General features: G+C 34.6%; 1 protein-coding gene across 3 annotated transcripts in view; it reads right to left on the reverse strand.

The window, feature by feature from the left end:
- Positions 1 to 20,457, reverse strand: part of sorl1 (sortilin-related receptor, L(DLR class) A repeats containing) — a 168,999-nt gene that overhangs the window by 39,555 nt on the left and 108,987 nt on the right. For all 3 annotated transcript variants that reach the window (XM_069894711.1, XM_069894709.1, XM_069894712.1), the window contains exons 26-33: positions 14,113 to 14,238; positions 13,353 to 13,463; positions 12,436 to 12,564; positions 8,587 to 8,718; positions 7,577 to 7,711; positions 6,558 to 6,716; positions 6,052 to 6,207; positions 3,073 to 3,201 (exon numbers count right to left, since the gene is read on the reverse strand). In XM_069894711.1, the coding sequence (XP_069750812.1) occupies positions 3,073 to 3,201; positions 6,052 to 6,207; positions 6,558 to 6,716; positions 7,577 to 7,711; positions 8,587 to 8,718; positions 12,436 to 12,564; positions 13,353 to 13,463; positions 14,113 to 14,238 (1,077 nt within the window). The remainder of the gene's footprint in view (positions 1 to 3,072; positions 3,202 to 6,051; positions 6,208 to 6,557; positions 6,717 to 7,576; positions 7,712 to 8,586; positions 8,719 to 12,435; positions 12,565 to 13,352; positions 13,464 to 14,112; positions 14,239 to 20,457) is intronic.

A 20,457-nucleotide genomic window follows, 5' to 3' on the forward strand; every position in this document is an offset into this window, starting at 1 on the left:
CGAAGGGTCAAATGACCTACTACTGCTCCTATCTTCTATGTTTCTTAAGATAGAGCACAGGGGAAGAACAAATCCAGAAAGGTAATGTGAAAGGTAATGATGATTAAACAGAATGTTGGTCAAAAGGGAGGGCTAATCCTTTTGGCAAATTAATCAGGTTTAGCAGTACCAGCACTTTAAAGAGAGCAAAAAGTTAAACAATGAAGTACAATGTCAATAAATGCTGTTTACAACTGCATTAACAATATTTTCATTTGTCTTTAGAATCCTGTCAAAAAGCTGACAAAACACCATACTTCAATGTATAGTTTGGAGGTGTGCAAATAGCATAGCTGCTAAGCTGCTTGCATCAGAGGCTTGGTTTATTGATTTGGGAGGCAGCAGTTCAAATCCACCATGGCAGATGGGAACAAAGTAAAACTAGTATCTAAATATAATCTTTGAAATTAGCTTTGCCATTTAAAAAGAAAGCATTTAGTCATTAATAGCCTTCAGGAAATATAATCTGTGATCCTTGTGCACACTACATTTTGAGAGGCCAGACCCAGAATATAATTGACAACTCCATGAAAAATGCCTTGGATGGACAATAAATGCCAGCTGTGACATTTGCATAACATGCACGAATAAAAGAAAAAAATGTAAAGGAAGAACAGACAGGTACTAACATATCAATGGATAGTAGCCTGGTAGAAAAGAAAGTCATCTTAACGTCACATGCTATTGTGAATGTAGAAAAACATCAGCTAATTTTTGGAATGCAGAAATTTTTGCTAGTTCTGTATTTCTCTTTGACGTACTGCATTGAAAAATCATTAAAAGACCTGCGTAAAACAAAGAAAGTTCAAGTTGGAACAGTGAATCTGATGTCAAATAAAGGTGAAATAGGGAGAGCCAGAAAGACTGGGAGGAAAATGAGACAATTATTTTTCTTTCAGAACTAAAAATATTGAAACCAACTGGACTGAAACTGCACACTTGTTGATGTTAATAGTCAGGGCTGGAGGTTGTTTGGCAGTAATTCAGTAATCATGGAATTTAAAGGGGTCTTGGTTAGAAAGGCATCTTAATTTTTATGGCAAGTTTGGTGTACATCCATACTACATGTATTGTAACATCAAAACATTCACTTCATTTGTGTACAAGTTAGATGCTGAGCTAACATTTTTAAAAATAGCTTCAGCAGTGCTTCAGATAGCTCACTGGCATTTTCCTTTCAATTTGTCTCCACAACACAAACCATAATTATTAAGTACCTTTTTAATAACAGAACCAAATCAAGCTCAAAAATGTCCAATCTTAAATATTTAATCTCATTCCTTAATGAACTCATTATTGAAAATTCTAAGTGTCAAATTAATATTTTCTTCCCTTTCCTCCCATTTTTCCTTCTCTATCTTGACTTTTTCTCCTATTTTTGTGTACAAGATTGGACTTTAAATTTAACCGCTTCCACCATTTCACTTTCTTCCTCTCTCTACCCATTCATTTAAGAAGATGGGATATTGGTCTATTCATTGAGATCTCTGATGCTCTGTTGTCATTCCCACATCTGTTTAAATTCACTATTGGAGAAAGCTACTACAGCAGGGGAAAAAAAAGTTTGCTGGAAAGTAAGGTCAGTTACACATTTTCAATGCTCAAACTTATTGTCAAGAGTATATACATGAAATCACATATAACCTGCAAGCGAGGCAAAAATTTCTACTGATTGGTAGTGCAAAAAAAAACTACTCAAGAAAAGATGCTTCCACAGAAGAGTGAAAAATAAACAAAAAAGGAAAGTATAATACCAGATAGAATTTGTTAAAATTGCATTAGCAGTGGCTAGAAAATATATTGCAGTTGCTTGGAAATCTGATTCACACCCGAGTTTGGAATGATGGAGTGGGGAAATGCACAGCTGTATTCCCCTCGAGAAAATTACATATAATTTAAGGAAAAAAAGTTACATTTCTAAATGTTGTTCTTAGCCTTTAAGTCCTGTGTGGAACCCCATTAGCAATGAAATAAATATGAATTTTAGACCAGATGGGTTTTAACACTTTTAGCAGTTGATTCTCATTCTTATTTCTATTCCTTTCTTTCTTCTCTTCTATTTGAAAATTTAACTGTACTTTTTTTTATCTTGGGACTGCAGGGAGAAGGGGTGCTGAGTATTATGTATTTGATATTCAATATATTAGATCTGTATTTTGAAATATTTGAAAGCTTGTATGGTTAAAATTTTTAAATAAAATATTCAAATAAGGGCAAACTATGCAATACAGAAAATACATTCAATAATATGCAAAGTCTTTAAACGAGTCTCTGAATGAGTTTGTTTAGTTTGTTAATTTGTTGTTTTATGCTACAAAATCAGTTACAGAAGAAACTGATGACACAAGTATGATCGTGGAGGATAGACATTTGTGTAATATACATGAAAAGCTTAACATCTACTGAATAATAACCCTTAATACTTTAAAGTGCTAAAGCCTGGTCCTTAATTTACATATACACTGCAAGGATAAAATTGCTGCCAAGCACATTTGGACAGGGAAAACAAGAGGTAGCAGGAGTCCTATTCCCACTTGGATTACAATTCACAGCCAGCTCTGAAAATGGATTAACAATACAATATGCCAGCATTATATATTTTGCTTAGTGCTTCAGGACAAATACAGACTTTATGGTCAGATTTGGTCATTCTTTCGATTACTTTTGACCTACTGGTCAAATAATGGGTTTTATGGGTCATTCATGATATTATATGCAATATTTGTAGTTAACATTGAAATTAAAACTTCTACTCCACAGCAGGATATCAGGCAGTAAAATAAATATAATTTCAAGTATTAAAAAAAGTAAAATATACTTTCAAGGAGTTATAACAACATACAAACTAGCAAACCAGTCTGAGAAAAATGCTTCCAATAGATTAGTTTCAGTTTTCATAACCCCAAGACAACCTAAAGCTGTTAAATCTTAGAGTTGCTCTTCAGTTCCTAGCTCAAATAACGGTAAAGCATCAGTTACTTTAAGTTAGATGCTGCCCCACAACCTCTTAAAAAATTTATATCGGTTACGTACTTGAGCAGTTCTTCTCATCACTGTTATCAGAGCAGTCCAGAAATCCATCACATCGTTCCAGTAGGCTTACACAGGTCTCTCCATCGTCACATACTGTCCCGTTTGAACAGAGTAATGGAGGATGGGTAGCTGAAAATTAAATCATACCGATTGATTGCTAGAAAACGTTAAACAAAATAAAACAATAAATATGCGTACTAAAGAGAAATCACTCCCATTTCGAGTAAAATCCTTCATCAAACTAAAAATGCTGATTGAAAGATTCATGCCCAGTTATTTGAAACTTTCTCATCTTAACCGAGAACAATAAAGAAATGCTTCTACATTTAATAAAAAGCCTGCTCTGATTGTTAAAGACTATATGGCTTCCTAACAAAGAGATCAAACAGCCAATTTACTTCCATGTCACAAGATGGTCAAAAATTGTAGTCAATTTTCAACATTGTCACATCATTTTTTTCTTTTCACCCTCTTTTACCTTTGATTCACACTAAATACGACAAGTTAATGGCACCACAACACCACTTCATTAGTCAGGAAGATGCAGCTGCACCTACATTTCCCAAGGAGGCTGAGGAGGCAAGGCCACTGGCTCCCATCTTTTTACATTGGGTGGTAATAGCAACTGCAAAGCATTGGACCAGAAGTCAATGCAGAGGATCGTTAAAACAGGCAAGAAGATAACGGGGGTCTTCCTTTCCTCTAATGATGGTATTTACAGGAGCATTGCTTAAATGGAGCTCAAAGAATTAGAGATGACCCTTCCCATCCAGCACATAAGTATCTTTGACCCACTACCATCAAGAGGAGGTGCAAGAGTATCAAAATCAAGATTGCCAGGCAGGGAAATATCTGACAGGATATGAGATTGATTAACAGTATCCTTGAGTAAATCATCTCAAATTATTTCTAAGCATTTATTTTAAAATTATTATCTATGTGTCTAGGTGATTAATATGTGCCGTGTATTGTTTGCACTGTGGTCTGGAGAAACACGGTTGTCAGAATGTATATGTATAGTCAGGTGATAAAATAGACTTGAACCTGAAAATACACTAGAAGGAGTTTACAACAAACTACACCTTTCCTCTGTGACGGAGGGTGAAGATTGGTAATTGAGAAGAGAATGTAACTACCTTGTATATCGCCATATAATTCCCCCCCTTTTTTTTGCCTCATTTTTAGGGTTTAATGGTATATCCAATGTATAAGTTTACTCCCATTTTCTGGCTGCCTGAAGTGTCCCTTTCACAGGTGTATAAGTCGACCCCCAAAGATTGCACTGATTGATCTGCTGGGCGTTGGATGGAGGTGACTGCTATCATGGAGGGTCCATCAACACAATGCAACACATGAAAATATGAAGTGAGTTTTAAGTTGAAAGTGACAGAAATGGCAAAGAAAACCAGCAACTGTTCTGTTGAAAGATAATTTGATGTGCATGAGAAGTTGGTAAGAGATTGGAGGAAGAAAGAAGAGACTTTAAGAAATATACCAAAAAGGGCAATGTTCTTTGAGAAAAGGAATCCCTCATTGTCCAGAGTTGGAAAATCACGTTGTGGAATCGGTATGTGAACAGAGGCAAGATTGCTACATAGTCATCCGAAATAAAATAAAGAATATTTGCACTGCAGTGGGCCAAGTCACACCGAGATCTTAGCGATGATCTAGAGCCTACGGTAGGCTGGTACAATTGTTTCACGACCAGGAAAAATCTGGAATTACGCCAAAAAAAAACAAAAATTGCACAGAAACTAACAAAAAGATCTTGATCATAAAGTTGTAATTTTTCACCAGTTTATTATATGTAACCGGCAGAAACACAAGTTTTCATTGGCAAATTTCGGAAACATGGACGAAACCCCCAGAAATTTTGACATGATAGGCAATAGAACAGTGGAATGGAAAGGAGTTGAAACAGTGGAAACCAGAAGTACAGGCCATGAAAGGACCGTGGTGCAATTGTGCACAGATGACAGGACAAAGTTAAGACCCATGGTAATCTTCAAATGCAAAATTAAACGGAAAATGAAATTCCATGCAGGTATTTTTGTACATTTTCATGAAAAAGGATGGATGAATAAAAATGGTGTAAAACTATGGATAGATAATGTGTGAAACAGGCGGCCAGGCAGTTTACACAAAGAACAGAGTTTGCTGGTCTATGGTTTGTAACCACTTAAATGAGACTTCTAAAAGTAGATTAGCATTACATAATACTTGTATAGTGGTTATCCCAGTGTTTTGACATCTATATTGCAACCTCTCGATGTTTGCTTGAACAAGCCATTCAAAGACCATGCAATACATGGATGTTGAGTGCAGAAAATGGCAGGGCAATGGGTGCTGTATCACTTGATGTGCTGTGCAATTTTGTGGTATGGGACAAAGTTAAAGTAGAGACTGTGATAAAATTTTTAAAAAAAAAAAACAAAACAGTATCTCTTGTGCAATTGATGGCACGGAAGATGATTTATTGTGGGACACTAACAACGAAGCTGAAACCGCCTCATCAGATATAGAATGGGACCCATATGATTATTGTTTAATCAGTAAGAGTATGGATGTGCTTGCCACCAACTTTGCTTCAGATAATAGTGAGATTGATTTTGAAGGGTTCTAAATGTGTTGTTGTTTTCAGACAATGATAGTGATTTTGAAGAGTGCTAATTGTGTTGTTGTTTTCAATAAAGATCTCAATGGAAATCTTTTGCAGTTGGGGTTTTTGGTTTTTCAAGGGTTGACATACGCCAGATCAGCACAGATTGGATTTTGAGCTGAATTTAAGGTCTCAAAAATATATTCAGTGTAAGGGGGGGGCGGGGTTTGACTTGTATGCCAAAATATATGGTAGTTACAAAAATTTGTCTTTGAACTAATGTATTTAAGCCACTAACTGCTTCTGTATGAAATATTTTAAGAATTATCTTATTTTGTTGAACAACAATAGCTTGGTTGCATGTTAATAGAAGTACTCACGGCACTTGAATTCATCTGATCCATCGCGACAATCTTGGTGACCATCACAACGTTTCCAATTGGGAATGCAGTTATGACTTAGAGAACAAGAGAATTCTGCATTGCTGCATCTTCCAGCTGGCCGAGATGTAGTGGTGGAAACAATTGTTCCATTTGCTATCAATATAAAATGCAATTGTATGATCAAGGCTTTTAATGCTATTAGTCAAAACCCAATAATCTTTATTCAATAGATAAAAGCAGTTTTCACAAATCAACTACGATTGCACTAAGACAAAAAGTTAATACAACAAATAAATTATACTCTCTCTGATGAAAATTAATAGTGTGATATTTGGTAATGAAATTCATGGTGTACCTCACTTACTGATGGTGACAGATACATCCAAATCAGAGTTTGCACCGAGAGACGCAAAAGGAACACCAGTACTTTCCATGCAAGTTATCTCTGTTAAAGACATGATTTAAGCAATCTAGTCAGACAAGCCATTACAATTTGTACTTACCTGAAAAAGTTGGGCAACCTTCCTCATCAGAACCATCCTGACAGTCTTCATAATCATCGCAAACCCAATTGTTTACAATGCATCCCCCGGAATTACATCTGAAGTGGTTGGGACCACAACTCAAAGGAACTTCAGTCGTGTGTGGAACTGGAATCGAACCTAAAACAGTTATAAACAGTAACTTTTTTGGCTTTTGAGCAGGAAATCATTTTAAAAGTCAGACTAAGTTAATAGTAATAATGAGCGCATTGTTACAATTAGCAATCAATTACGTAGTTTCAGATCTAAAACCATCACTTTCTTTTTGTAAATCCCTAATCCTCTAAGCAGGCATGTGCATTTATATAAAAAAAAATCAACAGGCACTTCAGTGATATACCATGTGTTGCATTGTCAATGGTAAACCTAGAATAAGCTGCACAAGATAGTCACACCCAAAGACACTAGAAGAACTTCCAGTAACCATTAAATCACCTCCAACTAAAATGTTACCTGGATATAATCTTACATGCTACCAATGAGGCTTCAATAGGGTTGGTAAGGATCTTAAAGGTGGTGCAGATATCCAAACTTATTCCTTATCCATGATATACAATTGCTCAATTTTTTATATTTAAATTTTGTTTCTTTTTTCTTTTCTATTTCTCTATTTCATATAATTGGAGCATGAAAATGTCCATTTTCATTTCAACCCCAAATTTTATTAAACTTACATGTAAATGTACAACTGAAATCAGCACCCAGAATCAGATAGCATAGAAACAGGCAATTCAGCCCACCATGTCTACATGAACCAATGGACATCAATCAGTATTAATCCCACTTTCTATCCATTGACCATAGCCTTTGAAGCCTGGGTGGTTTAATTATTCATCTAGATATTACTTAAATGTTATAAACTACTCTCATACTAAGGATTTAGAGATAAAAACAGTACATACGTATTTTGTTATCAGTCATGGTTATTCTGTCCATAAAATACATCACAATATTATATTTAGATTTAATTTTGTTTATACCAGGGCATCCATCTTCATCAGACCAGTCTCCACAGTCATTCTCTCCATCACATTTCCACCATATTGGTACACACTTTCCATTATGGCAACTGAACTGAAAATACTTCATGCAAGAAGGTGCTTCAGTCGGATATCCTGCAGAGGTTCAAAAATATATTTGTAACTGGTTAAGAAGAAAGACATGAAAGTTTGCAGACACCATGATTGAAGTTAAAATACAATGCTGGAGAAACACAACAGGTCAAACAATGTACCTGACAGAGTAAAGATATACAACCAACATCTCGGCCTTGAGTCCTTCATCAAGGTATAGACAATATGTGGGCAGGCAGACAATGTTGATGCCTGTCCACATTTTTCCCTACCTTTAAAGGCTCAAGCCTGAAAATTGGTTACTATCTTTATCTTTGATCTATAAAGAACACAGTTTGCCCTGCTGAGTTTCTCCAGCATTGCATTTTTACTTTGTATCTGTTAAGTTTTTTCTAAAAAAAACAAGTTCAGTAACATGGTACAAATGGAAGAAATAAAAGTGATTTACACTGCATAATGTATTCATTTCAGGTGATGGGGATATCAGAGCAATGTTTTTACTGTCTATCCCTTATTGTCTGATTTGAGAGTCAATTAGTTAACTATATTGGTAGACAAATTTGGCAAGAGAAATTTAAGATTTTTTTCCCTTAAAGGATATTGGGTCAGTTGTAAAGCAAATTTGCCAGTTTAATGGTAAAACATATTTTTCTATTTATTTATTTAATTGTTTCCATTCAAATTTTCCAATGTCATGATGACATCCAGTCTCTCTCTTCTTGATCAATGGTTCAAAGCCATTGACTGCTGGGCCAATATATATTTACCCACTTGGTAACATCAGGCAATTAGTTTGTAAACAAAGCTAATAATGGATTTTATAGCTGGAAAACTTAGTAAATAATTAACCTTTGATGAACAAAATAATGAGCATAATATACTCACCAACCACCAGAGTGCACACAATGTCAACTTACTGCAATTTGTTTCATCTGAGTAGTCTCCACAGTCATCCACTCCATCGCATTTCCATTCCATACTAATGCACACTCCATTCCAGCATTTGAAACTTAAGGGATCACAAGTTCGACTGAACTCGTCTATCTGGCCTATAAATACAAGTTTCAATAGATAATATTCTCACTTCGTGACAACCTGTCAATTTAAAAACAACACACAGTATCAGGAGCCACATTGCAGATCATTTTTGCCACATAATGTCTCTTGGAAAATTAATCTATTTTTATTTTTTACTGAATAACCTACAGCCAGCAAAAGACAACCTCCATGCCTGGCTCAGTAATCCTGTAAATTTCCATCTGTAAATTGGAGGAATGGAACAAGGAAGAATGAGAGGTGACTTAGAGATCTACAAAATTATGAGAGGCAGGGATTAGATAGACAGCCACTGCCTTTTTTCCCAGGACAGTAGTAACAAACATCAGACAACATGCGTACAAAGTGAAGGGAGGAAAGTTTAGGCAAGACATCAGGGATAAGTTTTTTTTTAAACAGAGAGTTGTGGGTGCCTGGACTGCTTTGCCAGGGGTGGTGGTGGTGGCTGAAACATTAGGGACATTTAAGCAACTCTTAGTCAAGTCAAGTTTACTATCATCTGATTGTACAAGTATAACCTGATGAAACAATGTTCTCCGGTCAAACATGCAGACATACAATCAGACATATGGACAAATAATAGCTATAAAAATAAATAAATAAATATTGCTTTGTGCAAATGAGTCTCTGATGTTTAATGTAAGCAGTTCCTTTGGTTGTTCAGCATTCCACTGCCCATTGGATGAAGCTGTACCTCAGCCTTGTGGTGCTGGCTCTGATACTCCTGCAACTCTTCCCCGACGGGAGCAGCTGAAAGATGTTGTGCGCAGGGTGAAAGGGGTCCTCAATGATTTTGTGCACCCTCTTCAGACAACGATCCTGGTAGATCATGTCAATGGTGGGGGTGAGGAGACTCCAGTGATTCTCTCGGCCACTCTTTTGGTCCTGTGGATTGACCTCTGATCCATTTCTCTGCAGCAACCGTACCACACTGTGATGCATCCGGCCAGGATGCTCTCGATAGAGCTCCTATGGAAGATTGACATAATGGTGGCTGGTAGCCTTGCCCAATTCAGTCTTCTCAGAAAGTGCAGTCACCGTTGCGCCTTCCTGTCATGTGCGGAGATGTTGAGTGTCAACGACAGGTCACTAGTTAAGTGAACTCCAAGAAAGTTGGTGCTCTACTACAGTTGTTGATGTGTAGTAGAGGGTAGTCTTTCCTGGTCTCTTGAAGTCCATGATCATCTCCTTCATCTTGTCCACATTGACACTCAGGCTGCTACTCTCGTGCCATTTCACGAGATTTCCACCTCTTCTCCGTAGTTCGACTCATCGTTGTTGCTGATGAGGCCGACTATTGTTATGTCATCTACAAACTTGACCATGTTAGAGCTGGATCTGGCGATCCAGTCATGGATCAGTAGTGTAAACACTGAGGTGTGCCAGTGATCGGCATGACGATGCTCAATATTCTGCTACCAAACCAGGACAGACTGTCGTCTTCCTGTTAGAAAGTCCAGGATCCAGTTACAGGGGAGGGGTGTTTGACAGCTTCTCCACCAGCATCTGGGAAATGATTGATTTAAATGTTGAGCTGAAGTCAATGAACAGCAACCTGGCAATACAAGGCTTCGTTCTCCAGGTGGTCCAGAAGGAGTATAGCAACAAGGCTATAGCCTGGAAGGCCATTTAAGAGACTCTTAGACAGGGACATGGATGAAAGAAAAAGAGAGGAATATACAAGTTGGCACAACATCAAGGGCTGCAGGGCCTATACTGTGCTCTAGTGTTCTATGTTCTAATATTCCATCCGGGCACTCTCCAACCAGATGACATTAACATTGACTTGTCCGGTTTCCATTTGGCCACTCTCCATCTCCCTCTCTTTCCCCATCCTTCTGTCTCCTTTCCTTCAACTCTCCACCCCCTTCTCCTATCACTTAACATTTTTCTCTTGTGCCCTCCCATCCATATTCACCTATGAACTCTTGACTGTGGGCCTGTGCTCCTTCCTCTCTGCCCTTCCCCCATCACTTTATTCGTGCCTGTCTACTTGATGAAGGGCAGGGCCAAAATGTTGGTTGTGTATCTTTACTGTTGCTACATAAAGAACACTGCTGAGTTTCTCCAGCAATTTTGTGTAAACTACAATCACAGAGTTTGTAGACTTTTCTTAGCTCAATAATTTTGAATTGCCTTGTCCACTCTATTCCAGGTCACTTCTGTTGATAAACTAACTACCTAAATATTATTCCATTCTGGTGCAAGAGCTTCATCATAGAAAACGGACAGAAATCTCAAATCTCCTTGGATGCCTGTTAGCCAATGAGCTTTGTGTACCTCTATAGACATGGAAAAAAATAGGGGAGTCCTAGTTAAACAAATACCAAGCTCTCCACAGATTACTGAATAGCACACTTATCTCAGGAAGCACCTATAATTTGACACAAAATAAATCATTAACCATTGCGAATTGTTTATTTGTGCCTAAAATTTGAATTGGAAACACAGCAGTTCATAAGGAAGATGGATCATAATTAATAAAGAATAAACCTGTTTTTTTTTTAAATTTAACTTGAAAGTTTATTTTAAATTAAAAGTTAAAAAAAACTCAATGTAAGTTTTTGTGGATTTCCACTTGTCAACCTATCAAAATCCCCCACTTAATTTATTTTTAAATACCTATCTTTTGTTTTCATGTTAGGAATTAACTGTAGTCCACTAGTTATAACCATGGCTGAGAAAACTCATGATTCAGTATTTTTTTCATGACCAACATTACAAACAGGAGAACAAAGGCACATTTATTTCTGAGATTTTCTATGCATTCTTTAAACTCAAAATACTCAAAATACTGACACCAGTCAGTATTTTACCAATTATCTTTGGTTTTCTGGGATATGCTTGGTTTGAGTTTAATGATTCTTATACCGTACATACATGCATAGTTGTAGATTACAGTCAATTGTGAAAATAGCCTTGGAATTGACATGGCATGTGCATACAGTCTGTATGGATGCATCTTTCCATGAGAGACATTTATTTGCAACTCAATGCAGGATTTAAAAAAGCTGGAAAAATTTCACAACCAAAATTTTACTACAGTTATGCTCTTCTCTACATTTTCTGCAGATGCATTGACTGCTGTAAAGCCAGTGAAATGAAAATATGCTAGAAGTGGTTCCTGTTGTGTTAATTGCACTAATCTTAGCTAGGACAGCAAGCTGGACTCTATAATTGACTTAAGTGCCCACCAATTTGTAATAATCAAGTAAATGAAAAGGCAGTCATTTTATTACAGTTCTTGCTTCTTCTAATACAGGTTGCTTACTGAACAGGAATATAATGCTATCCAAATTTTAAAAAGTCAGTTCATATCTGGTTACAAGGCCTACATATGAAATAGTCACAAGGACTAGGTACAAGGAAGATCAACTTCTTTTCTCCCAGAAAAAGTGACCCAATTTGACCACATGGTATTATCCGACACCTCTGGGGATTGGTAAATGCTGGTTAAGCGAATCTCTGGTTGCTTGAGATTGCGTGCTGCATGACTGGTGAACTAACTACTAGGGGCACCAATTTTAAACTTTTGTACATTTATTTTCTACGACTTTTTTTGCTAGTTGCTTGAGGCTGCTGGGTGCTTGAATTCCAGAATACACGGATTTTTACTGTATATAAATTCTATTATCTAGTGATCTTCTACAGATTTTGCCTTAGATAGTTTTAATATGATATAGTATTATTGAAGAGAACATACTACATACAATGTGTATAATTTGGATCTTCATCTGAACCATCGTCACATTGTCGGATTCCATCACAGATCATAGTTTTCTGTAAACACTGGTGTCCATTTTTACAAGCGAACTCAAAATACTGAGAGCACAACGGATCTGGTAAAGACGAGAGAAAGAACTGTGATAACATTCAAGTTTAATATTTAAACATAAAAGCAACTTTAATTTATATAACTTATGCACAGAAAGTCACCGCAAGTCATTTGAAAATAAATCAAACATCTTTCAATTCATGTCTGGGGAAGTGAGAAATGCAATTTGCCTGGGACATTCTATAAATGTTAAATCAGGCATTTATAATAGGGAAGGAAGGAGGGAGGAAAGACTATCACAGTGTAGTCACCTGAATCTTTGGAATACAGTAACAATATACAGAGAAGCAAGTACTACAAGAATTTGGCAATATAAAAATCATATAGAATCCCACATACAAATCTGAGTAAAACTGAAATTCCCATGAAGAAAGATTACCTGTTTAATATTAACAATAATAATAAAGAAAGAAACACCTTGAACAGGTTTTCCCAATCGTTTCTACTTCTGCAACAATTAATTACTCAGACAATTTAATTTTAACACAGCCAAAATGTTAATACGCAATTGTATGTATTATATGTCGACCTTTTCAATGCAACCTTATGCAAGGTATTGAAATTCCAATCTCCAATGCATACAATTGTAAAGCATGGGAACAGTCTGGTCTTCCTAACTCATCTATCCCCCACAACTGGACATCCTTCCATATTAATCCCATTGTTCAGCACTCTGTCCAGAACCATCTATGCCTAAGTAACTCATGCCATTCTCTTCTTAAATGTGCTGGAGGTATACAGTTGAAACTTATAGCTGAAAGTGTTTTACTTGAAAAATTTAGATGTACTCACTGCAGTTTTGCTCATCTGATTCATCCAAACAGTCTGGCACACCATTGCAACGTCCAGTCATCCCAATACATGTACCATTGCTGCATCTAAATCCATTACAACCAGTCTTATCTGGAAGACAGCATACAATGGGGAAGAAAAGCCAATGCATCAAGAGACGTTTGAAATAAAAGAGCACGGTCAACTTTTATTTCTAATTTTCCAAAAACAAAGCAGTTGACTCAATGAACTGCAGTGCATACAACCATGTTGTACCACATATAATTGGAATGTCCTTCCAAACAATTCAAAGGTCATCAAATACCAATCAGTGACTAAAATTCATCCCATAAATGCAAGGCCAATATAACCCAATGACATATAGGCATTAAGATTATTTTTCTAAATAAAACTAAATACAAGCAGTCAGTAATATTCTAAATTATTTGCTTTCTTGTACAAGTCTGCAATATTTTTAATACAAATAATGGCCAGGTTAATGTTTTGTGCTTTGGTCAGCCTAAAACTTTTGCAATTTTTTTCTCCTGTTCACTTCTCTTCCACCCAAATACATTAGCACAGAAATCACAGATGTTTGAGATTAGTACAATGCCTTCCTGTCAGAGGTACTCTTAATCTGGTTTTGACTGCTTGATTTACTTCAGCAGTTTAAAAAAAAAACCTGGTCTCAGTTTTTGACACAAATAAAAGGCCTTTTAGTTAGTTATCTTATCTACGTTCAAGAAACAAAAAGATATGAATACATCTATAGGATTCTTACTACAGAGATTGACTTCTTCATCAGTGCCATCGAAGCAATCATCATCTCCATCACATAACCAACCGTGCTGGATGCAGTTACCATTCTTGCATGTAAAGTCACTGGGGTCACAGGTGTGTTTATTTGCTAAAGAAAATGTTTGTGTTATTGATTGTTCCATAAAATTAGCAATACATTTATAAACACTTCCAGAGATGACAAAGCATTTCACTCTGCACCATACTACAAGAAAAATGCATTCTAGACACATACAATTTTTCAAAAGTAGAAGGCATTAGGACCTTACCTAGAGCTTAAGCTCCACAAACACTGATTGTCCCCATTATGAATAAAGGGCCCTATCTATTCCCAGTTATTCTTTTGCCCTAAATATACCTATAGACATATTTAGAATTACCTTAATCCTGCCAGTGATTAGCTTTCCTAATTTCCCTTTTAAGCAACCCCCCCCCCACCTTTTTTTAAATATTCTTGATGGATCTCCACAGTCATCAACTTTCCACAACTGTCATGTGCTCCCATTTTTTCTCTTTATCCAACTTTTAATATCCCTTGACATTCTAACACTATATGAACCCTCCCCAATATCGCGAACATCTACAGGGAACGCTGCTGTCAGAGAGCAGCAGCAATCATCAAGGATCCACACTACCCAGCACACACATTGTTCCCACTGCTACCATCAAGAAAGAGGTATAGGTGCTACAAGGCTCACGCCACCAGATTCTGGAACAGCTGCTACCCCTCCACCATCAGACTCCTCAACAATAAACTCGATCAGGGGCTCTTACTCGGCACTTTTTTTGTTATTTTTTTCCTCTCTGTATTGCACAGTTGTTTACATTTCTTTATTTGTTTCCATGTATACATTGTGTAGTTTTTTTTTGCACTACCAATAAGTGGTAATTCTGCCTGGCCCGCAGGAAAAAAGAATCTCAGGGTTGTATGTGATGTCATGTGTATTCTGACAATAAATCTGAAATCTGAATTATGTGATCATGCTAAGTTCTGGTTCTCATTGTCACAACAGGGTAAACTTATCTAACTAAAAATAAAATACACTCTACTCCAATCAATTCATAACCCATCCATAGGTACAACAGTATGGTCATTTTAACAATGAAACAAAAAAAAATCAAATGTTAACAAATTTAACAACCATAAACTTTATTACATTTATCTTTCAAACAAAAAGATTAACTCTCACTGAGTTTTGGTTTTCCTACTTTATTTTGGAAGCTGTAGCTGTTGTGAAATATACAAAACCAAATCCATGAACTATGAACTAGAAATAAACTTTTTTTTAAAGAAAAACAAAAAAAGTATTAGACTTGTTTTTAAGCTGACTCAATTCAAACATTTTCCAAATTAAATCACTCTTCTTGAGAAGAATTTAAAATTATCTACAACAAATAAAAGGGTTGCACAGTTAGTATTGCAGTCAGCGCAACACCATTACAGCATCAGTGACCCAGGTTCAAATCCATACAGTCCATAAGGATTTTGTACATTTCCCATTTTTAAAAAATACTTTATTTAAAGTTTAAAAACCATGATACATAAAGTTAATAAACACAATACAAAATATTAATAAGCCTACATTGCATATAACAGAAAAACCCCTCTATCCCCCTTACTCAAAATCTCCCCCTTTGTATACCCCTTAACTAAAACCACCCCTAAACTCCCCCCTACTATCCCTTCTAAAAAGAAAAGGAAAAGAAGAAAGGAGATGTAAACTATAATGACATAGATAAATATAGTGGACTGAGATATTTCACCACACCAAGGAAGAAGTATTCAAAATTTTAAACCCATGTAGTCCAAAATAAAGGCTCCAAACTTCCCAATAAAAAATTATTATCTTGTAAATGATGTTATTTTTTCCAATAGTATACAAGATTTCAATTCTTTATGCCATCGAAGTAAATTCAACTCTATATCATTTTTCCAAGTAATCGCAATATATTTTCTCACAACTGCTAATGCTAATCTCAAAAATGCTATTTGAAATGTATTTAATCAATTCCAAACAAATCTTTTTTTAATATTACTTAACAAAAATATTGATGGGTCCATTGGGAATTTAACATTAAAAACATTTTTTAGAAGTTCCTTAAACCACATCCAAAAAACTTTCACCTTTTCACAAAACTATGCTCAATGTAAAAACGTTCCTTTTTCTTTCTAGCATCTAAAACATAAATCCATAGAAAGTAAATTATATCTCATTAATTTCTCAGGATTCAAATATAATTGGTGTATAAATTATAATAAACTAATATATATCTTACATTCACAATTTTTGTCATACAATCATTACACAAATTTCTCCAATCCTCCTGAGTAATTTTTATTCCTAAATCTTTTTCCCATTTTAACCTAGATTTTTGTAAATCTGTCTTAAACATTTTATTCTATAATAATGCATACGTTTCTGATATAAATCTTTTTTTCCTACCATCCATAATTAAAATTTCAAAATGAGTCTGTTTGGGCAACCTCATAGTATTTCCCAAATTGATCCATCAACAAAGCTCTAACTTGATAATAGTAAAAGAGAGTATTCAATGGTATTTCACATTTTTTCTTCATTCTTCGAAATGTGATAAAATAACCTGCTTCATAACATTCCTGTACAAATTTAATTCCTTTTTGATCCCATATTTTCAAAAGTTGATCATTAACCGTAAAAGGAAAAAGTTTATTCTGATACAAAGGTGTCTTCATAGAAACTTTACCACATGTACTTATCTCTTCATTTATCTTACTCCATATTTCCATTAAGTATATCAAAATTGGTGAATTATGTTTATGTAACAGCTTCAAATTCCATTTATACACAAATTGAACCCTCAATTTGATTTAATTCAATATCTGCCCATACCAATCGAGTTTCAAATCAAACATTCTATTAATAAATTTTAATTGTGCCACCTTATAATAATTTTGAAAATTCAGAAGTTGTAAACCTCCTAAATCATACTTCCACAGTAATTTTTGTAAAGATACTCTTGGCATTTTATTTTTACATAAAAACTTCCTAACTATAGAATTCAAAGCCTTAAAAAAAAATTGTTGAACTTTACAATAAATAGATTGAAAAATATATTGTAATCTAGGAAAAATATTAATTTTAATACAATTAACTTTACCTATTAATGTTATTGGTAAATCTTTCCGTTGATTTAAATCATTCTTAATTTTATAAAATAAAAGTAAATAATTTAATTCATATAAACGATTAAAATCTTTATCAATTTTAATACCTAAATATTTAATTTGATCTGACCATTTAATTGTAACAATATTCTTACAAGGGATATAATCATCTTAAATTAATGGCATAACTTCACTTTTTCCCCAATTAATTTTATAACCAATTATTACTCCATATTGTTCAAAATTTGTCATTAAAAAATCTCAAAGATTCTTTTGGTTTCATTAAATAAATCAAAACATCATCCACAAATAAATTAATTTTAAACTCATCAGATTTCATTTTAATATCTTTAATGTTACTATCTTGTCTTATTAACCAGAGGTGCCAGAGGTTCAATAATCAATGCCAGTGACAAAGGGCAACAATGTCAAGTAGACCTCCCCAATATAAACGGCAATGATATCTGCCCATTTGATATCACTACTCTAGCCATAGGCTTTTTTTTTTATATATTGCTTTAATCCAACTAATAAATACTGGTCCAAATTTAAATTTTTCCAATACTTTAAATAAAAATCCCCATTCCATTCTATCAAATGCTTTTTCAGCATCTAATGATAAAACCATTGTTAAATTAGATATCTCCTGCAAAATATTTATCAAACTAATTAACTTTGTAATATTATCAGCAGAATAATGGTCTTTAATAAATCCAGCCTGATGTATATAAATCAAATAATCTATTGGCTAGAACCTTCGTTACAATTTTATAATCAACATTTAACAAAGATATAGGTCTATAACAGCATGCTTTCAAAAGGTCTCTATCTTTCTTAACAATAACTAATAATAGCTTGAGAAAAAGAATCAAGTAAAGAATGAATTTCCATAACTTGTTTAAGAACCTCAATCAATAAAGGTATCAATAAACATAGAAATTTCTTAGAAAACTCAGCTGTAAACCCATCTTCACCTGGAGATTACTCATTAGGCATTAATTTAAGTGCTTGTATAATCTCCTTTTGAGTAAAAGGGGTCTCCAATTCCTTAATTTCCTTATTAGTTGATGAAGGAAATTGAAGATCAGACAAAAAATTATTTATCCTAACTTCATCTTCAACAGCCTCAGAAGTATACAATTTTTTAATATAATTCCTTCAGTACATTATTTATCTCTTGAGGTTTATATGTAATATCTGAATCGTTCTTTTATACTTGTTCTGATTTCAATTGCCGAGCTAAAACTTTATGAGCCCTTTCCCCTAACTCATAATATTTCTGTTTAGTTCTTTGTAGTAATTTTTCAAATTTATAAGTCTGTAATGAATAATACTGTAATTTCTTATTAACCAATTATATGTTTTTAACCTCTGTTGAATTCCATTGTAATCTTTCTCTAAAGATTCTTATTTCCCTTTCTAATTTATTTACTCTAGCTAAATGTTGTTTCTTAATTTTAGAAGTATAACTAATAATTTGTCCTCTTAAATATGCTTTCAAAGTATTGAAACAGAGTTCTGTGTTGTGTATTGACCTATGTGTGGTTTTGTGTTGAAAAGTTATAGCCTTAGAGAGCCAAGGTGAAAGTGGACTGCTGAGAGAGTGGGAGATGGACTGAGCATGTGCAGAAAATGATCTAAAAATTTCTGGACTTGGACGACAAACCACCACTGGGGGTGCTGTGGAGTGGAAGAAGGCCCAAAACATGAGTCATTGTCTGGGAGACAGTTTAGAATGTTGGGATTTCAAAAAGGGATGAACATTCCGAAGGCAGCCAGAAGGATCCGGACCGAGCCATTGTTTCTCTCTCTGCAAGCAACTCAAGAAGACAACTTCGAATGTTGTGCTCTCTCACTCTCTCTCTCTAAGATCTTATGGCTTCAGTTTACCAAACAAACTGAATTTTGTTTATGATCTTTGCTTCGGTTGAGATCAAAGTTTTGTGAGTCTTGTGTGTTTTGTGTCTAAGTTTTTCTGTGGGCTGGTTGGAAATATAACTTAGACTTTAATTGCATATGTTATATTTAGGCTGGGGAATTTATTAGTTTTACACCACTATAGAAATTTGCATAGTAACCAGTGGGCATTGTAATTAAAGGGGGGGATTTTGAATTAAAGTTTGAAGGTGAATTTTTGTTAATAATGTAATTGTTCATCTTTACCCCTGTGTGATATGCCTTCTTTGTGGTTGCTGGTTTGATCTTGTAACAGTATCCCATATTATAAACTTGTTATTAACAGAATTTACATTTATTTCATAAATTGCTGTATTTGATCCCTCAAAATTACAAAACTCAACATTTTTAATGATAAATTAAATTTCAATTGATATGTAATATCCACTTTTTCTGATCCTATATATGTTATTAATAAAAGAGAATGATCTGATAAGTCTAGTTTTATACTCAGCTGTTACTACCTGACCTTGTAATTGTGTAATAAAAAAATAAGTCTATTCTAGAATAAGAATCATATTGAAATGAATGAAAAGAAAAATCTTTCTCTTCAGGATTTAGTTTTCTCCATATAATCAACCAAATTAATTTCTTTCATTAAGGTTAATACTTTTTTTGCCATTTTAGTTCTAGTTTCTGTTTTCGGAAATTTATTTAACAATGGATCCAAACAACAATTAAAATCACCACCAATCATAACTTTATCATATGCTTGTGACAAATTAAGAATCTTGTATACATTTTTCATCATCCACATCAGTGAATAAATATTCATAAGAGTCCAAGATCCCAACTAAATTTTAATACAGATTCCAATTAAAATGACAAATTCTTATTTATCAAAATAGCAACTCCTCTTGCTTTAGAATTAAAAGACAAAGCAACAACTTGACCAACCCAATCTCTTTTCAATTTATGATGTTCCTTTTCAGTTAAATGAGTTTCTTGTAAATAAGCAATATCTACTTCAAATTTTTTAATATAAGTCAATACTTGCTTCCTTTTAATTGGGTTATTGAGCCCATTAACATTAAATGTTGCAAATATTAAATTAGACAGCTTATTTATTTAAATCTTAAAACCTCTTTACCCCGTGTAGTGAAGTCCCAATCCACTGTTAACGAAATACAATGTTCATCTCCTTAATAAAGCAAAAAGAAAAAAACCCAAAAGGAAAAAATAACTCTATTCCCCCCCCCCCCCATACACAAAAAAATACTCTACCAC

This window comes from Narcine bancroftii, chromosome 8, assembly GCF_036971445.1.
Source record: "Narcine bancroftii isolate sNarBan1 chromosome 8, sNarBan1.hap1, whole genome shotgun sequence".
Classification (NCBI taxonomy): Eukaryota; Metazoa; Chordata; class Chondrichthyes; order Torpediniformes; family Narcinidae; genus Narcine; species Narcine bancroftii.